Source organism: Armigeres subalbatus, chromosome 2 (assembly GCF_024139115.2).
Source record: "Armigeres subalbatus isolate Guangzhou_Male chromosome 2, GZ_Asu_2, whole genome shotgun sequence".
NCBI classification, from domain to species: domain Eukaryota; kingdom Metazoa; phylum Arthropoda; class Insecta; order Diptera; family Culicidae; genus Armigeres; species Armigeres subalbatus.
The window spans coordinates 369500652-369525571 of NC_085140.1; the positions used below are offsets into that span (position 1 = coordinate 369500652).

At 42.2% G+C, this 24920-nt stretch overlaps 2 protein-coding genes across 9 annotated transcripts in view; one reads left to right on the forward strand and one right to left on the reverse strand.

The window, feature by feature from the left end:
- Positions 1–24920, forward strand: part of LOC134213053 (uncharacterized) — a 96083-nt gene that overhangs the window by 10862 nt on the left and 60301 nt on the right. The gene's annotated exons all lie outside the window — the stretch shown is intronic.
- The window catches only part of LOC134213052 (myosin-11), a 65631-nt gene that overhangs the window by 10590 nt on the left and 30121 nt on the right, over positions 1–24920 (reverse strand). For 7 of the 8 annotated variants that reach the window (XM_062691572.1, XM_062691570.1, XM_062691573.1 and 4 more), the window contains 6 exons: positions 4297–4504; positions 3990–4233; positions 3604–3833; positions 1872–3304; positions 1139–1604; positions 761–1085 (listed from right to left, as the gene is read on the reverse strand). In XM_062691572.1, the coding sequence (XP_062547556.1) occupies positions 761–1085; positions 1139–1604; positions 1872–3304; positions 3604–3833; positions 3990–4233; positions 4297–4478 (2880 nt within the window). In that variant the 5' untranslated portion in view covers positions 4479–4504. The remainder of the gene's footprint in view (positions 1–760; positions 1086–1138; positions 1605–1871; positions 3305–3603; positions 3834–3989; positions 4234–4296; positions 4505–24920) is intronic. The other variant, XM_062691574.1, reaches the window with a different exon arrangement.

A 24920-nucleotide genomic window follows, 5' to 3' on the forward strand; every position in this document is an offset into this window, starting at 1 on the left:
AATACATTTTTCGAACTAAATCTTTCACATGTTGTGCAATTGCACAAATCGAGTTTCAGACATAGTAATTAATTTCCACTCCAGGTGGCTAATATCCGGAATATCGGCAATTAACTTCGATTGTTCTGAATCTGAGAGCAAGAAAACTAAATTAAGCGATACCATATACCATAGAATATTCTTTAGGTGAATACAAATTCTCTAATAATTTTCAAACTTATTCAGATACTGCATATTAGCATCTTAGATCGAATGTGACGATGAATGTGAAGTGTATCTGTGTAAAATAATTATTTTATATCACGTATTTTTTAAGTATGACTTCATAATTCGATTAAAATACGTAGATTATTCAATCATTCACATGTTTTATTGTAAATATGCTTTTAAGTTAATCATTTGAGCTTGTTTGATAGGGCACAGTATAAGGAATTTTTCTGCGCGGTGTTTGTCTTCTAAATGTACACAGTATTAGGCATATTAACAAGTCAAATGTCGAACACTATCTTTCTCAAATTTAACTTATTTTTACTTCAAATACATTAAATTAAAGCAACATTGTTTTCAAGGGTGATTGTCGTAAATTACATTTTATGTAGCAAATTTATGGTTGATACGTCCTTAACCTTACGGTATTAGGGCATGTCACGGTATACGATGCGAGTGAAACATTTTTTTAGACGAATTAAAAGGAATGCTAACCGACAATTTTTTTTATGTTAATCTAAAATTGAGAAATTTTTGCGTTCTCTAAAATTACCTTTAATTGCAACTTGGTATGCATATCGTTAGGCGCTTTCGGGGTCCTCGATGGTAGATTCGCAGAAGACTCCGCCGTTATTCGTTTCAATCTGCTTTCCAAGTCACTTTTCGTCTTTTGCAGTTCTTGAATAGTGCTGTTCAGCTTTTTAGTTTCTGTTTCAAAATCGCTCGCCCTGGTTTGCTGCAGTTGCTTGATTTCCACAGTGTACTTTTCATTCTCTTGTTCTAGCGTTTGAGTTTTCTGCCGTAGCACATTTGCTTCTTGTTCGATAACCTGCAACTGACGCTTTAGGTCCAAAATCTGTTGATCTGCATCCAATGATCTGTAATATACGTAATTTTTAGTCCGTTTGTTGTGTGTACTGATGAAACTTACTTTGACTTCACCAATGATTTACCACCCTTCGTTTTGCTGATGCTCAACTCGGCCTGGACGCGTTCTACCTCTCTATCCTTCTCAATCAATTTCATCCGCAGTTCACTGATCTGCTCCTCCATCACCTTTATCTTCTTCTCATCCAGAGGATCCTTCGCTCCAGTGTTTTTGGATCCTAACAACGACGGAAGCTTATTCTGTTTATCTATTTCCTTCGTTTTGGATATCAAGCTTTCTTGTAGTTCTTTCACATGCTCACGACTTCGTTTGTTTTCGATTTCCAACTCTTCAATTTTCCGTCGCAGAACGGACGTTTCCTGCTCGTTAAGTTCCAGCTGCAGCCGAAGTTCTGCGGGGTCGTCTTCGTCGGAAATACCTTCATCTTTTTCCATTGGACCTTCCGCCGTTAGACGTCGGTTTGGAGGACTAGGACTAAGCTTTCGACCTGTATTAAAAATACCTTTCGCTGCAGATGTTGTAGGGCAATTGAGAAAACAAAACCAGATCTTGGTTACTATTCTACTGGCACAGAAAGCGATAGAATAACGATCAAGCAATGTAGAACAAGTTCTTGTCCAAGTCATTTCCAGAGAAAGACGAGTCGATTCCATCGATTTTATGCTTCAATTAATAGTTAGGTTGTTATACTTGATGAATAACTAATTACATCTCAAATTAGTAGGTATTAGTAAATTTATTTTATTCAAACACTTGTATTGGAAACATTTAGTACTTCTCGCCTTCGTCGCCATCTTCTTCAGTTGCATCATAAGAGATTCGTTGTCATCTTCGATGCGTCCAGATTTTCGGCGAAGGTTTTCAGCTTCCTCCTCGGCGTACTTCAACTGTTCGCGAAGGTCAGCCTCCCGTTCCAGAGAGTCCTGCAGATCACGAAGCAGTTGCACTGGATCTTCCTGTGAGCCGCCGCGTGTCAACGAAGCTCGTGAAAACTTATTGTCAGCAGATGTCGATTTTCCAATCTTGCCCAGACTGGGAGTCTTTTTCGTCGGCGTAGAAGGATTCGATTCAAGTTGTTCCAGCTCACCTTGTAGACGACGTGCTACCTCGTTGGCAACCTTCAATTCGTCTTCCAGTTGTTTCACCTTCGTCGCTAGATCTGTGCTGGTACCGAGCGCAGCCTTTTCTGATTCCAATTGCTCGATTTTACGATCTGATTTCTTCAGTTTGAACGATAGAATACGACAATTCTTCGTTGTCTGGTCAAGCTCTTTTTTGAGAGATGCGTATTCATCTGCCTGCTCCTCTCGGAAATTGTCATGCATTTCTTCGATCTCCGTTTCCATTGTTCGGAGTTCACGCTTGATTTCTTCATTTTCATCCATTAGCTCTTCGCACAACGTTTCCGCTTGTTCCAGCTTCTGCCTGAGTTGTTCTTCTACATTTTTAGCCCCACGAATTTTGATGTCTGATTCAAGCTCTTTTACTTTGGCACCCAAAAATTTCTTTTCGTCCTGTAGATCCTCGAGCATTTGTTTCTGTTCATTGACTTTCTGTTGCAATTTGAGGGCCTCCGAGGCTGCAGTTTTGTTCGACCCAGTGTCAATAGACGCCAATCTACGAAGCAGAATGTCACTCTTCTCTCTTTCTGCACGGTCGCATCTGGCTTTCAAAGTATCCAATTCTCGTTTTAGGCTCTCGATCTCTTCCTGCAACTCATGATTATCGGTGTGATCTACTATTGTTGTTTCGGTGGTCTCCGTAGTAATCGAATGAAGGTCTTCGTCCAGCTTCGATTTGCTGTCCTTGATAGAAATTAGAAACTTAACATCATCACTGCTGTTATTCACAATAGGATCAGGTTTTGGTGTCGGGGCTATTATTGGTTTCGGAACTGCAGTCGCCGTTGGTTTGGATGGCGATTCAAATGAGCTCGTATCTACACGCCGACGGCGAACTATTTTTGTGGAATCCTTCGCTGGTTCAGTACTTATGCTGGGCTTTTTGACTTTTTCTTTCACTGGTGCTAAAGTGCTGCTCACAAGAGGTTTAGTTGAAGTAATAGTTGTCTTACTAAGCGTTAGCTGTGGTTTACTTATAGGTTCTTCAACTGTAGATTCTGGAATGGGTCTAACACGACGTTTACGTTCTACTTTTTCCGGTTCAATGGTTTTAATTGGCTTCAGAACTGGTTTTGGCTCTTCCTCTCTATAAAAAAAAGCAAAGATCCAAAAAAAAGTTTGAGATTGTTGAATGAAATGTCTTCATCTGTATATAGGATCAATAAGTACCATTCAATTTAATTGCACTACTTGATCGTAGTTCACACTACGGATACGTAGTTCGTTCTTAATGTACGAGTCGAGTACGAGTCATATACAAAGTGACATTTAAGAATTGAGTAGTAGAATTTGAAGGCATATCACTGGCTCGTTTCGTATACAAGAGAAAGGACAACTGAATGGATGAAATGAAGAACTTAACTGATTACTAAATCTAAAACTTACTCTTTTCTCGGCACAGACCGTTCTCGGCTATCACGTTCAACACTACCCTGACGCCTGATGAGATTCATCTTGCGCACTCTTTCGGCGAGTGAGTCTCCCTTCTCTATAACAACTCCCTGATCTTCTGCCTTTTCCAATTCCTTTTTGGTTTCATCTTTTTTTGGTTCAACCTTCAATATTGGCGGTAACGGAGGTCTTTTCAAAGTTACCGTCGTCTCTGTCTCTTCCAACTAAAATCATTTCAATTGTAGTAATCTTTAAATATTGTTCTACATCATAGCTTCCCAAAGTTGGTGGGTCGTGACACCCTTCCATAACATTTTACACAAGCTGTGGATCGCGACCCACTAATTTGGGAAACCATGTTCTACATCCAAACGACTTACATTATCGAATGTGGTAGTATGCCTCCTCCGTGGAAGCGTTAAATTTACTGTGAAATCTGCCTTTACTTGCTGTAGAATGTTGTCTAGATCGGGCGTCGATGCCCAGGATGCAGGCCGTTGTGGAAGTCCCGGTGGTCTATCACTACTGTTTCCACTGTTGTTGTTGGATACGAATAAGTTCTGAGTAGATGTCCAGCTTCGCACGGGTTTGTCCAAACTCGAACTACTACCACCATCACGACTACTGTATAAGTAAATGATACTTAATCATTTTTTCGAAACAATGAGATACTACGTAATACCCTACCGCGATTGGGATGAGCCCATTAGGACTGGAGTTGAAGCTGTGATATCTTCTCCATTTCGTTTGTTTCCGTGCTCTTTGTAGTCACGGAAGCACCGCTTGCAACGCGTTGGCCAGCGAACTTGAGGGTGAAACCCGAGCGGGCATAGCTGGTCACCCTTTGCACTTGGAAACAGGTGCGACATTTTCTCAACCTTGATTTAACCCGAATCTGCGAATTGAGAGATGAAATATTGCAATCATTATAAATATAAGTATAAGTTTTATGGAATACTGCGGAAACCCTTTATTTGCACATGCATCTAAGAAGTTTTTCCATGAATAACGCCAATAGTTCTACTAGGATACCCTTCAAGAGCTCTTCCAGAAATTTCTTCGGGAATTCCAATAATTTTGTCTTGGAATTTGTTCATGATTTCCTTCAGGTGCTCCAGGTGGATGAATTGCTAGAGCAGCCCCTGAAAGTATTCCGGGAAGAAATTGCTCAGAAATTCCTGGAGAAAATTCTTGAAGAACTCCTGGAGTAAGAAATTTGAACACTTAAGAAACTACTGAAAGAATTCCTGGAAAAGCTCTTAGATAAACTCTTGGAGGATCTCCCGGAAGAATTTTATTGTAGAACTTTTCAATAGTAATTTACATTTGAAAAGGTCCCTCTGATTCCCACTCAGTGCGACTAGGCTCCGTCACATTGAATAGTCGTTCAAAGTTGTATTTCGTATTCATCCAGTCTTTATGATTAAATAATGAATTTATTTTAATTTCCTTAAGTATACTGAGATGACCCCTAAGATCTCCCTCGAAGAACGTTATTGTTCTCTTTAATCTTAGTGCACTTTTCTCAGCTTCTAATTGTATGAACGAATGTAAAGGTAATAGATTCAATACTGCATCAAGTGCATTAGAAGGCGTACTACGCCTAGCTCCTGTGATGGACATAGTAGCAATTCTCTGAAGTTTTCCTAATTTCTTCTGAATATATTTCACTTTTGTTTTTGGCCACCAGACTAGTGAAGCATATATTATTCGAGGTCTTATTACTATAGATGTGTAGATCCAGTGAATCATTTTAGGCTTGAGTCCCCATTTGTTGCCAATGGTTCTTTTACTTATCCATAAAGCATTTGTAGCTTTACTGATTATAAGATCTATGTGAGAGTTCCAATTTAGTTTGCTATCTAAAAGTACTCCCAGATATTTCACTTTTAGAGAAAGTTCTAACCTGATGCCCTTTAAATATATATCTGGAACTCTAATACTTCTTCTACGTGTGTAAATGGAATTATAGTAGTTTTTTGAGCGTTTATGCTAAGCCCTTCATTCTCATACCATCGTACAGTTAGGTTGAGAGCAGATTGAAGTCTGTCTCTAATTATATGCTCATATTTTCCTCGAACTATAATTACTATGTCATCTGCAAAACCAATAATTTCAAAGCCCTTCGCTTCGAGATTCGATATTAATTCATCAATTATTAGCGACCATAACAGAGGAGAGAGAACTCCTCTTTGAGGACAACCCTTAACAGTTTTAACCATCACTGTTGTAGATCCATGATCACAAGAGATTTCTCTACCTTGTAACATTTCATATATCCAATCTATAATTGAATTATCAATTATATATTATCAATTATAGCTATTCAAGTATAGCTTATCAATTATCAATTATAGCTATATATGTAGACAAAGAATCAGAAGGAATAAATTTTGGCTTTACGCCATTTTCAAATTTTGGTCTAGAATTGTACTTACAATGTGTACTCACTTGGCTATGCATATATTATTCTTTCAGCACAAATTAAAAAACCAGCGCTGTTAAACTAGCAGCACTTTTTACATCCGACAGTTGAAATATTTTTTTCTCGGCAACCGTTCTGCAAACGGTAAAAAATATACACGTCCATGCGAACTGTTCTGCATTTGAATATGCACTACTTTAGAATCATATCAATAGTAGAGGGTCTTGTTTCCCGGACTATAAAAAATCCCGGGATCCGGGATTAAATTTTTCGTTATCCCGGGATATCCCGGGATCCCGGGATAAAAATAAAAATACTTGCAAATTTCAATTTCATATATTTATTACATTTTTAAGAATGGTGAAATATGTATCAGGTCAATTTACTAAGGATTCGCCCTTGTCTACTCGCTTGCAATCCGGTGGGTGGCACGACGCCATGTTTTTGCAGCCATGTTTTTTTTTGTTTTTGCATATTTGCAACATCTCAGTGTAAAATTCATGATAATATGTGTTTTGTTTACTAACATCACATATGATTCTCTTTAGGATATAAAACTGTCGGTGGGATACGGTCGCGCAATGTTGGCTGTAAAACAAACCTACTGTGTGAGATAGGGATACCACCGGGCTGCTTGTACTACGGTTTAATAAATGTTAAGGCGTTGATGCTTGAATCCGACAATAAATAATTCTTATTAGGCCAAAAGATTCGATAGTCGTGGGTGTTCCTATAGTTGCGGTAGTGGTATTTTAACAAAATCTACGTATTTAACGCAGCAACCCATATTGTCTATCAATTTGTTGACCTGATTACTCGAAATAAAAGAAAACAGATAAGAAAATCCCTCCAAATCGGTAAAGTATTACTAAATTACCATATATTTTTCTCGGCTTTGCACCAATAGTTGCGGTAGTGCTCCAATAGTTGCAAGTCCCATAAGAAAACAATGGAATTCGTAACTATAGGAACACAAATTAAAAAATACCGCAACTAATGGAACACTGCACCAATAATTGGAGGTATCATTTTTGGTTACAATAATGGTTTCTGCAGCGTTTGGAATACTTTTCATTTAAAATATAATTGATGAGCTGTTGGATAAATACTTAAGGTAAGCGACATGAAATATAGATGTGATTTAAGCGAAGAAACAGTGGCGGAACGTGCTTAGTTCCTCTACTATTGGGTCTTTTACCCTAGTTATTTCAGAATTAAAATCAGAGAACACCCGCTCGCTCAACCGGTGATTGGTAGATTTTCAAACAATTCTGTATAAGATCCTACCAAAACCTGTATGAGAACTGGGCATATGCGAAAACGCTAGATTCTTTTATAAATATTATATGAACCTTACAATTTCGCAAGCTTTTCTTACAGTTTTTGTTTGTAATCTTATATTATAAAAGAATCTAACAATGTTGCATATGCCCAGTTCTTATACAGGTTTTGGTAAGTTCTATACAGAAGTGTATGAGAATCTAACAGTCGCTGGTTGGGTATATCAATCGAAGTGGTTTTAATGGACTTCAATGCCATGAAAACCTTCTCCAGACTCGATACTAGTTCATCAGTTACTTCAAACAGAGCATGCTCCTTATTGATGAAATTATTCAAGCTACGACGCATTTATCTGTTTTTGGTCCATAGCTTATAACTCTTCTATGGAGATGAAGCCTTGTTCCCGTCAGATTCAGAAAATGATGTGTGGATCGGAACTTAAACAAACTTAATCAGCTGGTGACGGGAAGCGATCGAAAGCTCAGCAGAATTCGAAAATTACCTTTCTTTACTTTGAAGCCATCTCATTTCTTGATGTCTCGCAGAAGATAAAGCAATCCGTGGAACAGCTGTTAACGAGTTGTGACATTGAACACAATTTCGTAGCCCCAGTTGATCGCACATCGGATGGCGCTTCGATTATTGTGAAATCTGGAAAGCTGATTCCTTATTTTCATCAGCTGTATGTTCGCTCCAAAAACAAAATAGTCAGAAGGCTAGGAGACCTATATTGTTACTCATCACTCTCTCGACAAATTGAGAAGATATCTGTGATTGCTTGTTTGTGTATGTTTGTATGTATGGGTGTGCATAAGACATGCGGGAAAATAAAAGCCGATGGGCTAACAAACTAGAATCAGTGCAATTATGCAGAACATACATTCATTAATTTATCTTAAATATTTTTGTTATCATGAATTTTTTATTTTCGGGAAATCCCGGGATTTGCATGAAAAATCATGCATTACATCCCGGGATATCCCGGGATTTTTGTCCCGGGATTTCCCGAACAAGACCCTCTAATCAATAGCAATAGCTGAGCTCGTCGAATTCAAAGACCACCACTTCCATTTGACGTGCACAATACTTTGATTATAAAACAACAAAATAAAAAAATAGAATTACCTCAGCTCAGATTTGAATAACATGCCTGCGCTTGGAAGCCCTTCGTCTTATCATGACTTCATCTCACACTTCGAAATACACCCTGAATTAAGCAGAACATATGATACGAACTGTCATCTATTTTTAGAACTACATCAATATCGCTCCACTCTTAAATCAATAGCCTTGAACCTGTGTATTCAATAGCATAGCACTTCCAATACTAGTGGAAACATTATTGATCGAAGTGCAAATCATTTCAACATTCAGTGAGTAGCACTTTGATCAACAGTATTGATGTTATGGAATCGTCTGCATTCAAAACACTTGTGAAAGGTGTGACGTCACTTTGATTAAAGGAATATCACTTTCAATAATAGTGATTGTAAAGTTGAACATTCAATAGATGGAACAGTTAAATTGACCGTGTTGATTTTTTACCGTGCACGGTTCTTTTTTGCCTTTCTCGTACAACTAAGTTGTACCGAAAGGCTATCATTTCACTCCGAATACGAACTTTTTATAGAAGCTTCTGAGACCCATAGTATTATATACCAATCGACTCAGCTCGACGAACTGAGCACATGTCTGTCTGTCCGTGTGTATGTGTGTGTGTATGTGTGTGTGTATGTGTGTGCACAAAAGCTATAAAAAACATTAGACAACTTTTCGTATAGTAATCCTTAACCGATTATCTCGCAACAAGTTTCATTCGACAGGGGACAAAGCCTTGTTGATCACTATTGAATTTTATAATGATCGTACATTGCGTTTCGAAGTTATGAAGCAAATGGTACATCGGACCATATAAACCCCATATAAGGTTGATGTCTTAAATAAATGCGAGAAAGGCATCACCAACGCTAGGTGGATTAATCTGGGTTTTTTATCTTTTCATCGAAATGGAAACCAAATTGATTTTTATGTCACATTACAGTACAGCTCGACAAATATTGAGCAAACTTCATTGCTTTATTACATATATCATCCAAGAATAATAAAAACCTCTAAAATACTTGTCTATTGTTTGATAAAAATATTCGAAATCTTTTCTGAAAATGTTTACGTTGTCATAAACATCCTGTACAAATGTTACAAAAAATGTCGCTCGTGCGTGTGTCGCTATTCGGAATGGTGCTAGACCCCTAATACAACAGTAAAGCACATGCACATGAGATAAATCAAGCATCCGAAAGATATTCGATTGTCCAGTTTTGGGAGGTGTCCGGCGCTGGGGGATTTCCCCCTACATCCCCCACTGGGACATTGCCGGCTCACAGCTTAGTGTTCTCTAAGGTTGAAGATTACTGTATGAAAAGTTAGTTACATTTTTAAATAATTTGTGCACACTGAGCAGTCTACGAACACTATGGGTCTACGAGCCTTCTTTTTATTTTTTATTCCTATTTGGTAGGCATTCCGTGTTACTTAACCGCTACTGTACCGAGATCTACTGTGATATTCTGCAGCCAGAATCCACACAGAATCTATGTATTAGATTTTTCCTTTATTCATTGTTATCGTTGTTGCTGGTCCATCTCAACGTGAGTCCGTTGAGTACATTTGTCCGTGTCGTGAATGCAATGATCTTTGCTTTGTTCGATTGCCATTTATCCGGGTACGTTGGTGGAAAGCCTCAAAACAATTTGTCAGTCATCATAAGGCAGTCGTAACGGTAAGGGCACTCCTCAATACGCCACCGCATAGGCTGCGCATCCGGCGACTGACGAGGGTTTGGTGGAGGAGCTGGGAATTGAACCCATAACCATTCGCTTGTAAGGCGAACGTGTAGCCAAGTACGCTATGGGACCCCCTGACGTGCCTTCTAAATTTGAAAAAAATCATTTTCGGAGTGAAATGATAGCTTTTTGGTACAACTTTGTTGTACGAAAAAGGCAATAAGATAAAATTACTGAGTAATTTTGAAAATGAATGTCCAGACAATTTTGAATATGCATCCCACTATAAAGCTTTTGTATCACATTAATAATTCATTAAATATACATATTATGAACATAAATGAGTTGCTTAGGCTAGCATAGTTAACAATGTAGTTTATACTCGGTTTCTACTCGACTGAGGCTGTGAACCATTCCACCGAAATTTTTGGTTAAAGTTTGACAGTTCTCTGGTTAAAGATAACCCTGATCTAGAGCGAGAAAATTGGCACTAAATCCATTTTGTTCCAAATAACTAACAATCTCTCAAATGGGTCGATTTCGGGGTAAAATTTGTTGGGTTTACCGAAGAAAAAGAATTGTTAAAAGAATCCAGGGTGGCCACCGAACCGGGACATTGAAGGGAACCGAGCCGGGAAAAAGCCCAAATCTAGTTCGTGTTGTCATTAGATCATTTTGATATCAATTTCGAACGACATATCTGCTCCCACTCGCATAACAGTCCGATTTTTTCATCACTTTTGAGTTAACCCAGTGAATACTGTTCATTTCTAATGTACCTCCAAAAATCATAACCAAAATTGCGATTTTGGATGCCCATGAGTGAATAAAATACCAAGTCATATGAAAAGTACCCGCATAACAGCCAAATCAAGAATTTTCATGACCTGATTGCACATAACGAAAGAATGTTTCAAACGAACTTAATCGTTTCATAGTAATATATTGAAAAATAACAACTCGGCAAAATTTCACCAAGATTGGATGATGTTTCAATTTATTAGATTTATTTGAAGTTTTATATGGAAGATGCGATTTCAAAATTCAATGGCTGTTATCTCAATATGCGAAAAAACGATATGAGACCGATATGCGAGTGGGGACAGTATACGTTATCGAATGGGGCAGTATACTAAATACTCATTATTTTGAATGTACACTCAAATTTTAGTTATTCTTCCATTGTCCAATAGGGTGGCTCAAAAACACTTTTTCAAATTTCTTGATGGGCCGCCTTCTTATTCGGTTCTATTTGATGCCCTGATGCTCTGGACAAAATTTCAGCCAAATCGGTCATCGTTTGGGCGGTGCTAAACTCGTTGGAAGTTTATATGGAAAAATGTATGCAGAAACATAAAAAATCAGTGATTTGCAGTTGTACGGTACAATTTACGATGAAGAACTATGATACTCATTCAGTTCTCGTAGAATTAAATACAGAATGTTATGCACGGCAAATGCTGGGTAAAGCGTACCATTGGTACTTCGCGTACCTGAAGGAATAAAATAGACCCCATCTCGCGGTCCTTAGCCTCTTACCCAGCAACTCCTATCCCTACCTCCCCGCGGTGCTGGCCGGGATACGAGCAACCTTAGGGAAGATCGGGTAACCAACCCCGGTGGGAACTATGGTCGTATGCTGACAGGGAAGGGGGGGTTTGCTCCTCTCCGGAGGTGCAAATCTTATTGAGCGTCTGTTCTCCATGTCAGGATCGGCTCACAACAGCGTCTGTTCTCCATGTTAGGGGCGGCTGATCATCGTCCGAGTGCCAGCGAGGGACTCTGTGCAGTGAAACTGTGCACCATGGTCCAGCGAAAATAAGTAAGGAGGAATTGTCCTCCGGAAATTTAGGGGGTTTGGTGTCAGGCCCTGCAAGCCAGCCTTTAAAAATCATAAGCAACGAACAATCAACAAGAGAGTACGGACCGGAACCATCGGCGAAGACCACTGCAACGAAAAGGGACTAGCGATTGGAAACTCGGTTCGTGGAATTGCAAATCTCTCAACTTGATCAGGAGCACACGAATACTCGCCGATGTGCTCAAGGACCGTGGATTCGGCATCGTAGCGCTGCAGGAGGTTTGTTGGAAGGGATCAATGGTGCGAACGTTTAGAGGTAATCATACCATCTACCAGAGCTGCGGCAACACACACGAGCTGGGAACAGCTTTCATAGTGATGGGCGATATGCAAAGGCGCGTGATCGGGTGGTGGCCGATCAATGAAAGAATGTGCAGGTTGAGGATCAAAGGCCGGTTCTTCAACTTCAGCATAATCAACGTCCATAGCCCACACTCCGGAAGCACTGATGATGATAAGGACGCATTCTACGCGCAGCTGGAACGTGAGTACGATAGCTGCCCAAGACACGACGTTAAAATCATCATAGGAGATTTGAACGCTCAGGTTGGCCAAGAGGAGGAGTTTAGACCGACTATTGGAAAGTTCAGCGCTCACCGGCTGACGAACGAAAACGGCCTACGACTAATTGATTTCGCCGCCTCCAAGAATATGGCCTTTCGTAGCACCTACTTCCAACACAGCCTCCCGTATCGGTACACCTGGAGATCACCACTGCAGACAGAATCACAAATCGACCACGTTCTGATTGATGGACGGCACTTCTCCGACATTATCGACGTCAGGACATATCGTGGCGCTAACATCGACTCTGACCACTATCTGGTGATGGTTAAACTGCGCCCAAAACTATCCGTCATCAACAATGTTCGGTACCGACGACCGCCGCGGTACGACCTAGAGCGACTGAAGCAACCTGATGTCGCCACTGCATACGCGCAGCATCTCGAGGCAGCGTTGCCGGAAGAGGGGAGCTCGATGGGGCCCCTCTTGAGGACTGCTGGAGTACAGTTAAAGCAGCCATTAACGACGCAGCGGAGAACAATGTCGGGTATATGGGTCGAAGTCGACGGAACGATTGGTTCGACGAAGAGTGCAGACAGATTCTGGAGGAGAAGGACGCAGCGCGGGCGGTCGCGCTGCAGCAAGGTACCCGGCAGAACGTGGAACGTTATAGACGGAAGCGGAGACAGCAGACCCGCCTTTTTCAGGAGAAGAAACGCCGCCTGGAAGAAGCGGAGTGCGAGGAGATGGAACAGCTGTGCCGTTCTCAAGAAACACGCAAGTTCTACCAGAAGCTCAACGCATCCCGCAAAGGCTTCGTGCCGCGAGCTGAAATGTGCCGGGATAAGGATGGGAGCATCTTGACGGACGAACGTGTGGTGATCGAAAGGTGGAAGAAGCACTACGAGGAACATCTGAATGGCGCTGAGAGTACAGGCAGTGAAAGTCAAGGCAGCGGAGGAGATGACTACGTCAGTTCAGCGGACGATGGAAGCCAACCAGCCCCCACCTTGAGGGAAGTTAAGGATGCCATTCAACAGCTAAAGACCAACAAAGCAGCTGGTAAGGATGGTATCGGGCTGAAGCTCATCAAGATGGGCCCGGAAAAGCTGGCCACTTGCCTGCACAAACTGATAGTCAGAATCTGGGAAACCGAACAGCTACCGGAGGAGTGGAAGGAAGGGGTTATATGCCCCATCTACAAGAAAGGCGACGAACTGGAGTGTGAGAACTTTCAGTGATCACCATCCTTAATGCCGCCTACAAAGTGATATCCCAGATCATCTTCCGTCGTCTGTCACTATTAGTGAATGAGGTCGTGGGAAGTTATCAAGCCGGCTTCGTTGACGTCGCCCGAAATTGGACCAGATCTTTACTGTACGGCAAATAATTCAAAAATGCCGTGAATACCACGCACCATCTATTCATAGATTTCTAGGCGGCATACGACAGTATAGACCGCGTAGAGCTATGGAAAATTATGGACGAGAACAGCTTCCCTGGGAAGCTTACCAGACTGATCAAAGCAACGGTGGATGGTGTGCAAAACTGTGTGAAGATTTCGGGCGAACACTCCAGTTCGTTCGAATCGCGCCGAGGACTAAGACAAGGTGATGGACTTTCGTGCCTGTTGTTCAACATTGCGCTAGAAGGTGTCATGCGGAGAGCCGGATTTAACAGCCGGGTACGATTTTCAACAGATCCAGTCAATTTATTTGCTTCGCGGATGACATGGACATTGTCGGCCGAACATTTGCAAAGGTGGCAGAACTGTACACCCGCCTGAAACGTGAAGCAACAAAAGTTGGACTGGTGGCGAAAAAGATTCGCCACCGCACCAAATGTGTCATGTACAAGACGTTAATAAGGCCGGTAGTCCTCTACGGACATGAAACATGGACAATGCTCGAGGAGGACTTGCAAGCACTCGGAGTATTCGAGAGACGGGTGCTTAGGACCATATTTGGCGGTGTGCAAGAAGACGGTGTGTGGCGGCGAAGAATGAACCATGAGCTCGCCCAGCTCTACGGCGAACCCAGTATCCAGAAGGTAGCTAAAGCCGGAAGGGCACGATGGGCAAGACATGTTGCAAGAATGCCGGACAGCAACCCTGCAAAGATGGTGTTCGCTTCCGATCCGGCAGGTACGAGACGGCGTGGAGCGCAGCGAGCGAGATGGGCAGACCAGGTGCAGAACGACTTGGCGAGCGTGGGGCGTATCCGAGGATGGAGAGATGCGGCCTCGAACCGTGCATTGTGGCGTCAAATTGTTGATTCAGTGTTATCTGTTTAGATGTTAACTAAATAAATGAAATAAAATGAATGTTATGCTGAAAACCGCGAGAAGATTATAGTTTATTAGGCAAAGATATTAGCATTTTACTGGAGTGTTGTACGGGTGACTTTATTTCTTTTAAAAGGTAAAAGAAACGAAATTTGCTCGAACCCCACTGCAGAGAAATGCTAATAACTTCGCCGGACAAACACTAATCTTTTCGCGGTTTTCAGCATAACATTCTGTATCAAATTCTTCAGAATCTGAATGAGTATCATAGTTCTCCATTGTAAATTGTACCGTCTAACTGCAAATCCTTGTTTTTGGATGTTTCTGCATATTTTTTTGCATATAAACTTCCAACGAGTTTAGCACCGCCCAAACGTTGACCGATTTGGCTGAGATTTTGTCCAGAGCATCAGCGCATCAAATAGAACCGAATAGGAGGGCGGCTCATCGAAAAATTTCAAAAAAGGTCTTTTCCACACTGATTTGAGCCACCCTATTGTCCAAGCTAGCCTTTAATGATGTTGTTGAAGTAAGACAGAAACATTTGATCGAAAGTCTTTTTTTGCTTGAGCATCCCTCTGTTATTATGATTTTCTCTTCTCTCTTTGCTCACTTATGTATCTCCGATCATCTGAGTTTTGTAGGCATATATTGTATGTAAATAGTATATAGAAAGTAGGATAAATAAACAAAAATAGTTAGTTGGAAAAAACCGTCGCGGAGTAAACATCATCGCTCTTTCGTGTCTTAATAAAATTAAGTAGTGTTCGCGAATAAAAGTGTTTCTGTTCTACTGGAAACGAATAGTTTTTTGAAGTGTCCGAAAGAAATCCGCGACGGCGCGAACATTTGGTCCTTCGAACCGGATCTGTGTATCTGCATCGGACACTTAGGATCCATAAGAAGGCCCTGCAGAAGAAAGTTCTGTGTAATGCTAGACTGAAAAATTAGACAATAAGTGCGCGAAAGCCATCGGTGAATAATTCGCACGGCTCGGAAGACGAAAAAAAGTGAAGTGAACTCGATTCTGTTCCACGCCGTCGAAAGGAGATATCGTCGCCATCGCAGACTACGACGCAATTCTTGAGCAGCAGTACAACGGTCATTTTGTTCGACGAACCCAAGAACCATCCAGCGCCATTATACGGGATCGCCCCACAAAGGACATTTTGGATTGATTGAAGGGAAGTAGTGCATGTATGAATGGTGTCATCGGCTTGTGGCTAATAAATTGATGATAAAGTGCATGCGAGTTGTGTCCTCATTTGGTGCATTGCCCTGTGGTGTCCTCCACTAGTATAAGTTGGTCTCGGTAATTCGCTGGATTGTTGGCTGGTTGCTCTTCTCTGGTTGCTTTCCCTTCGCTGCAGTCTTGTTTTGAGCTGTCATTCTGTCTCATAAGATCGCGATTTGTGAAACGTCGAGTCGATCGGGAGTGTTTTTGTTAAAAAGTGTGCAGTGTACAGTGATTGAAATAATTAATTACGATACCGTAGTTAATCCAGTGCTGTGATCAGTTTGGTAGGTGTTTACGCAATGCCAGATTTGCGGGAGTTGTCCAAACGCGAACGACGTTTGCTTTCAACATTGAGCGGTGTAGAGAAATTCGTCACCAATTATGAAACTCCCGAGACGAAGCGCAAATCGTCGTTCGTTTGCAGATGTTGGAATCAGCATGCAAAGAATTCTACGAAGTGAGGGAGAAAATTGAGCTGCTTCTTGAAACGACGAGTAGTAAATCGGACGATGACGAATCCGCCAAGGTGAAGCAAGAAGAAGAGAACAATCAAGCGTTGACCAGTTTTGAGGATAGGTATTGCTTAGCAAAAGCTAGTCTGTTATCAGTACAATCTGCAACCATTTCTACCACGTCGAAAATGGATCAACTTGGCGATCATTCCGGCGTATCCTACTCAAAAGTGAAGCTGCCAGAGATTCGTCTTCCATCATTCGATGGGAAGATCAAGGAGTGGGTTACATTCCGCGACAGTTTTCGTAGCCTAATTCACGAGAACAAGCAGCTCACCGACGTGGATCGATTTAGCTACTTGAAGTCAGCTTTGTCGGGAGAAGCTATACAGGAAATAGAGTCTGTGGAGTTTTCTGCTGTTAATTATAGCGTAGCATGGGAAGCGCTGGAGTCCCGCTACGAAAACAAAAAGTTAATTGTGAAGGCACACTTGGATTCCCTCTTCGCGGTTGAAGGTTTGAAACAAGAAAGCTACCAAGGGCTGAACAATCTAGTTGAAGTATACGAAAAAAATCTGCAAATGCTTCAAAAGATCGGCGAACAAACTAGTGGATGGAGTACGATTCTGGCCCACATGGTGTCTTCCCGGCTGGATCCTGCCACATTACGGCAGTGGGAAACGCACCACAACTAAAAAGAGGTACCTACCTACAACAGTCTTATCACCTACTTGCGCAGCTACTGTTCAGTCCTGCAATCCGTTGCTCCAACGAAATCTAACTATTCTGATCAACGTGCACTGAAGCCGTCTGTATGTCACACTGTTGTCAAATCATCGCACAAGTGCCCATTCTGCAACGAAGCGTGGCATTCTGCTTTTGTGTGTAGCACATTTCAACGTTTGATGGTTCCAGAACGTAATGAGGCGGTTTTCAAAGCAAAATTGTGCCGAAATTGCCTGAGCCCTGGCCATTTGGCCAGGAACTGTGAAAGAGGTGTTTGCCGTCACTGTGAACAAAAGCACCACACCCTGCTACATAGCGCTCCTACCAGATCCTCCGTTTCACAATCGCAAACAAATCCTCCGATTCAAAACAGTCGACAGCCACAATCCAATTCACCAAACCCGAACCAACCGACACAAATCGAAAGCACCTCTATGCACACCAATTTGCAAGAACAAAGCACTTTAGACCCAGCCACAAATACAGCCACAAGTCAGACACACGTTGCACTCCCAATCACACCCACACACAACATCCTACTTTCAACCGCCCTCGTCAATGTTAAAGATCGGTATGGTAATACCATGCTGGCACGAGCTCTGCTGGATTCATGTTCTCAGCACTGCTTGATGACGAAGGAATTTTCTAGCCGACTAAGATTCCACGAAGTTCCATCATATCTATCCGTTCAAGGTATCGGACTATCTGCAAGTACTTCTACCAGATTAGTCAGTGCGGTAGTTAGTTCAAGAAATGATCGCATTTCATCATTCGCACAAGAGATGCATTTTCATGTCCTTCCACGATTAACGGTTTCACTACCGACGGCAAGGTGAGATCCTGGGGAATGGAAGCTTCCAGAGTCATCACTCTGGGCTGATCCTCGGTTTTATGAGCCAGGTCCGGTAGATATCATTATCGGTGCGGAATTCTACATGGATCTCTTGGTGAACGAGCAACGCAAGGCAACTGTAGGGGTCCCACGCTTCAAAACACTGAATTAGAATGGATCGTCTCCGGAAAGGTTCCGAATCGTACTCTTAGTGAATCACAATCGCTGACCATCGTCTGCTCCACTTCCAACCTTCAAGATCAGCTTGCGAAGTTCTGAGAGCTCGAAACATGTCGTAGCCAGAGTACACTCTCTGTTGAGGAGTCAACCTGTGAGGAGCATTTTGATCGGACAACGATCAGAGACGAGACAGGGAGATTCATCGTTACGCTGCCAAAGAAAAACATGATACTTGGCCAGTTGGGCCATTCAGAAACCACTGCGATTAAACGACTGATAGGCATGGAACGTCGTTTCTGCGTAAATCAGAGCTAAAGAAGATGTATACCGAGTTTATCCAAGAGTATCTTGAGCTTGGACATATGAAGGAAGCTGCGGAGGAAGCAAAAGACGCTGTCACAAGATATTACCTTCCGCGTCACGTTGATCTCAAACTGGAAATCACAACCACGAAGCTACGAGTAGTTTTCGAAGCTCCATGTCAGAATTCAACAGGAATTTCATTGAATGATGCTCTTATGGTGGGTCTTATCGTGCAGAATGATCTGGTTAGCATTACTCTTCGCTTTCGCACCCATCGTATTGCTGTGAATGCTGATATCGCCAAGATGTACAGAATGATCGGAGTTCAAAGAGAAGATCATCCATTGCAGAGTATTAAATGGCGAAACGATATTTCTGAACCAATTCGTACGTTTGAGCTGTCAACTGTTACTTACGGAACATCATCAGCTCCGTACTTAGCCACAAAATGCTTGCAACGCCTTGCAGATGATGGGAATCCACACCCAATAGCATCCAGAGTGATCAGGAAAGACTTTTATGTCGACGACATGCTTTCCGGCGTAGATACGTTAGCATTAGGTCAGAGGATGGTTCGTGATATCATTGAACTTTCTGAATCAGCAGGATTCTTGCTTCGAAAGTGGAACTCTAACAGTAAAGAACTTCTTGAAGTCGTACCGAAAAACTTGAGAGACGATCGCTCGGTGCTGGAGTTAAAAGGGTCCGAAACAACCGTCAAAACTTTAGGATTAGCATGGGAGCCCAGCTCAGATGTCTTTCGTTTCACATATCCGTCATTCAATTGGGCAACGTCAATCACGAAGCGCGTGGTCGTCTCGGATGTGTCTCGTCTCTTCGACCCACTTGGTCTAGTTGGTCCTGTCATCATTCAAGCCAAGATTTTTATTCAGGATCTGTGGAAGGATAACAGCGACTGGGATGAACCACTCAACCCTGAGCATCAAGCACAATGGCAGGAGTTTCGGAGAAATCTTACAGGACTAGAAAACCTTACAGTTCCTCGGTGGGTGGGAACCGGTGGTAATACCAAGACGGAGCTCCATGGATTCTGCGATGCTTCAAACAAAGCATATGGAGCCTGCTTCTACATTCGAACGATCTCCGAAACGGGGGAGGTGTGTGTGAGGTTATTGACAGCGAAGTCACGTGTTGCTCCTCTGGACAATCCGAAAAAAGGAAACAAGCGACTTTCCACTCCGAGACTAGAGCTTTCATCTGCTGTGTTGCTGGCCCATCTATTCGAGAAAATCACAAACAGTATTGGCATAGAAACGAAGTGCTTCTTTTGGACGGACTCCACGATCGTAAAATGTTGGTTGGCATCATCGCCATCAAGATGGAAGCAATTCATCGCAAATAGAGTTTCGGAGATCCAACACATTACCAAGTGTGGTGTCTGGAATCATGTAGCTGGTCTAGAAAATCCTGCGGATATTATTTCTCGTGGTATGATTCCAGCACAATTACAATATGAATCACTATGGTTCAACGGTCCGCACTGGTTAAGTTCAGATGAACATAACTGGCCTTCAGCTCCACAGATTGACGAAGAAGACTTTGATCCTTCAGTTCTTGAAACCAAGAGCATAACAGCTGCTTTACCAACACTTCCTCCCAATGAAATCTTCAGTTTAAAATCGTCGTATACGGAGCTTCTACGACTCACCGCTTGGATTCAAAGGTTTTGCTACAACTCTAAAACGTTGAATCGTAACAACCGTCGTAAAGGTCAACTTACCGTGCATGAATTAGATGAAGCACTGGATTCTCTAGTACGCGTCTCCCAGCTTGAATGTTTCCAACAAGAGGTAGCCGACCTATCAATGGGTAAAGAAATTCGAGAATCATCGAAACTGTCGCCCTTGCACCCGGAGCTTAGGAAAGGCATAATTTGCGTTGGCGGCCGGCTTCGTCACGCTCAAATTGCAACTCGTCGTAAGCACCCGTACATCCTTGATCACCAGCATCCGTTTACGCTCCTCATTATTGCACACTACCACCGGAAGCTATTACATGGTGGATAACAGCTGATGATTTCGGCCATTCGAGAACGTTTCTGGCCTACTAGTATCCGGAATCTGGTACGGAAAGTCATTCACAGATGTATACCTTGCTTCAGGGCGAAACCAAAAGTTCAAGATCAGCTAATGGCAGACCTGCCTCCCGAGAGAGTGAACCCCTGTTCTCCATTTCAAAGGGTAGGCGTTGATTATTGCGGCTCATTCCAGATCGCCTATCCACAACGTCGTAGTCGTCCTGTAAAAATCTTTATAGCCGTTTACGTATGTCTAGTGACCAAAGCAGTGCACCTAGAACTAGCGTCTGACCTTTCCGCACAAGCTTTTATTGCCACCTTGAAACGCTTCTCTTCTCGGCGCGGCAAGCCGGAAATTATCATGTGTGACAATGGAACTAACTTTGTCGGTGCAAGACGACAGTTAGAACATTTGCGTCACTTGTTCAACAACCAGCAGTTTCAACAATACGTAATCAGGCATTCTGCAGATGAAGAGATCCAGTTTAGATTTATCCCAGCTCGTTCGCCAAATTTCGGTGGACTTTGGGAATCTGCAGTCAAGTCGTTTAAACTACTTTTCAAGAGAACGATTGGCTCGCACACCCTACTATACGATGAGATGCTAACAGTCCTAACGCAAATGGAAGCAGTAATGAATTCTCGGCCCCTTACACCGCTTAGTAATGACCCGGACGATTATGAAGCTTTGACCCCCGGACATTTTTTAATTCAGCGACCTCTGACAGCAATTCCAGAGCCTGATTTGGATGGAAACCCAGAGAATAGATTAGCGGCGTACCAAAAGGCTCAACGATATACGCAATTATTATGGAAAAAATGGTCGCAGCTCTACTTGTCAGATTTGCATAATAGGACGAAGTGGACAGTGCGACGAGAGAATATAGCTGTAGGGACGATGGTAGTTTTGAAGGATGAAAAACTTCCACCTCTATCATGGCTGCTTGGGCGGGTAACCGAGACTTATGCTGGTAAAGACGGAAACATTCGTGTCGTAACCGTCAAAACACGTGATGGTACCTATCGTAGAGCTATCTCGAAGGTCTGCGTGCTACCAATCCGAGATAATGTTATTCTATCTAACGGGGAGAACTAGGACTCCTCCAACGGCGGAGGTTGAAAGGCCTCCGCACGCCAGTTAAGTCATTTGCATTTTATGTTTTTTGTAAAAAGTAACCCGTTCATCTTTCCCCCAGCAACTGTGTCCAAATGTCCCGGAGTTGTCTAAATTGTTGGCTGGCTAGCCATTCCCTTTAATGTCATTCGAGGTCTGTACGGTTACGGTGGTTATTCGAGGTTGCATGAAGTGTCAAACCATTCGATAATGAACGTTCTGCGGCATTTTATGCCAACATTCCCGCACCTTTTGATTAATATGGACAATGCTACATCATCGAGTAAGAGCGAACTTCTTCCGTACTGCGCTGCAACTTTGTAGAGAAGCCAAGGTCCTTAAATTCATCGCAGCATCGCCAAAGCAACTATGAGAGGGTCAACGATGCTATCCGGCATCCTCGCAGGCCAAGCAGGCCTGCGATCCAGGCAAGTCATTTCATTATATGGTTAAAAAGGTAAAAAAGCACCCTCTCATATTTTCCAGCGACATAATCGGCATCCTATTGTCGGTCCAGCATATATTACGGAGAAGGTATATCGGAGACTCGAAACATGCGATATTATCAACTGCAAGAAGATGATGTGTCTTGTGATGACCTATACCAGGAACAGATGCCAACCGGCATCCGCGCAGGCCATGGAGGCCTGCGATTCAGGCAAGTCGTTTGTTTTTATGATTATTAAGGTAAAAAAGCACCTGCTCATCTGTTTCAGCATATCATTCTGTACCAGCATCGTTTTCGGGAGTAATTAACTCAGCAGGAGTCAATCGTGAAATTTGTGGTTTTATGGAAGTCGCAAAGTCCACTGCTATCGAGGGCTATCATGAGCATCGTTGTTACCTGAATACCAGCAGCTGTAAAGTCCTTTTTCAACCAGCTCTAAATAGCAGCATCACAGAAAACCCTATCGCCGCAACCGACCAACGACATGTCAACACAGCATCCGGATATGTAGTATGGAACAAGATTTACCGATCAAAACAAACACAGTTTGCATTCGTAGGTAATAAGAAGAAGCAGGAGGACTAGAGTGAGACAATTGTTGAAACCAAATTTCAAGGTGGCCGGCATATGTTGAAGTAAGACAGAAACATTTGATCGAAAGTCTTTTTTTGCTTGAGCATCCCTCTGTTATTATGATTTTCTCTTCTCTCTTTGCTCACTTATGTATCTCCGATCATCTGAGTTTTGTAGGCATATATTGTATGTAAATAGTATATAGAAAGTAGGATATATAAACAAAAATAGTTAGTTGGAAAAAACCGTCGCGGAGTAAACATCATCGCTCTTTCGTGTCTTAATAAAATTAAGTAGTGTTCGCGAATAAAAGTGTTTCTGTTCTACTGGAAACGAATAGTTTTTTGAAGTGTCCGAAAGAAATCCGCGACGGCGCGAACAGATGTACTTCTATTATTCATTTTTGCCTTTCTCGTATACTAAGTATACGTAAAGGCTATATGATCACTCCAAAACCAAACTGTTGATAGAAGGCTCGGAGACCCATAGTGTTATATACCAATCGACTCAGCTCGACTAATTGAGGTGATGTCTGTTTGTGTGTGTGTGTATGTGTGTATGTGTACAAAATTTTGTAGACACACTTTTTGGAACTTAGCATTGGCAGAATTACTCGCAACAAGTTCCATTCGACTGAGAATCCTGTCCCATTGTTTGCTATTGAAAATTGGCTAGAAATTGACTATGGGATCAGAAGTTATGGCCAAAATACTATTTTCTTTGCGCAAAACACGCTAAAAAGCGCTCACTCATATTTTTTAGTATTTAAGAAAAAGGCACTAACGCCCCTAGGTGGATTGATCAGGTTTTTTTTCAATTACACAGAATTCTAATGTGAAAGTGTACTACACACATGTGGAAATGTTGTCTTGAGAAATGGATTGCGAGTGATTTGACTATGCGTCTAATTTGGAAATCTCGAGCTCGTTTAGTAACCGCTAGGTTGCGAAGGCCGACGGAGGTCCTTCGTAGCTTAGTTGGTTAAAGCACCAGTCTAGCGTACTGTAGGGTTATGGCTTCGAGTCCCATCGAAGGGAAAGTGGTTAACAACTCCAATTCATTTTAAAAAACAAAATCTTCCACATCTTCTTCTTCTTCTTCTTAATGGCATTACATCCCCACACTGGGACAGAGCCGCCTCGAAGCTTTGTGTTCATTAAGCACTTCCACTGTTATTAACTGCGAGGTTTCTTAGCCAAGTTACCATTTTGCATTCGTAAAACATGAGACTAACACGATGATGATACCTAATGCCCAGGTAAGTCGAGACAATTTCCAATCCGAAAATTACCTAGACCGGCACCGGGAATCGAACCCAGCCACCCTCAGCATGGTCTTGCTTTGTAGCCGCGCGTCTTACCGCACGGCTAAGAAGGGCCCTCTTCCACATAATGTACATATTCACATATGAATTTTCACAACATTGTAATAAAAAAAAAACAATTATCCTGTTGACCAATTGTTTTATTCATTTTCCTATAGTAGAAAAAATGCGAATCAAACTGGCAAGTCCGAGCAAGACCGGGTACAAACAGATAGTAACATATATTTTAACACATGTTCCTCCTCGTTTGTCGGGTGAAGATCACTGCGTCCAGATTTTAGGACTATTGTGATATACCCTTTTACTGTGAAATACGCAAGTTATCTCAGTAACATGTTTGTCACTGAGATACCTTGGTATCGACTGAACTCAAGACCATATATTATTGATGAATAGAGATCCTGAGTTACAGTATGTGACTCCCCCATTCTGGCGAGACTAGCTTTATGAAGCCAACCACGTCCTTGGGGGATAAGATCCATATGTCAGCAGGCCCTAAAAAGGGCTTGCTGAGAACTTTGAACCTACGTTGGGTGAGAGCACTGCAATAGCAGAGGATGTGTTCTGATGTTTCTCTCTCCTCGTCACAGAAGCGGCAATTTGAGGTTTGGATTGCTCCGATCTTTTGTAGATGGTATCTGCAGGGGCAGTGTCCAGTTATTAGACCGGTGTAGATGTTGAGATCCCTTTGTTGAGACCTAATAGTTGTTGGGTTTTCTTGGGGTTAATCGTTACGAGCCTTTTGGATTGGCTCGTATGGGGAAGTGCATTCAGTTTGATGTGATTTGACTGACCATATATTTGTTCAGTTCCATTTTTACAGAGCAGTCTGAGATCCCGCAGAAGGGCTCAGGGCCAATGAACCTTTCATTAGATCCATTCCTGGCTAGCTCATCAGCAATCTCGTTTCCCTCTAGACCCGTATGTCCTGGGATCCAATATAGGTA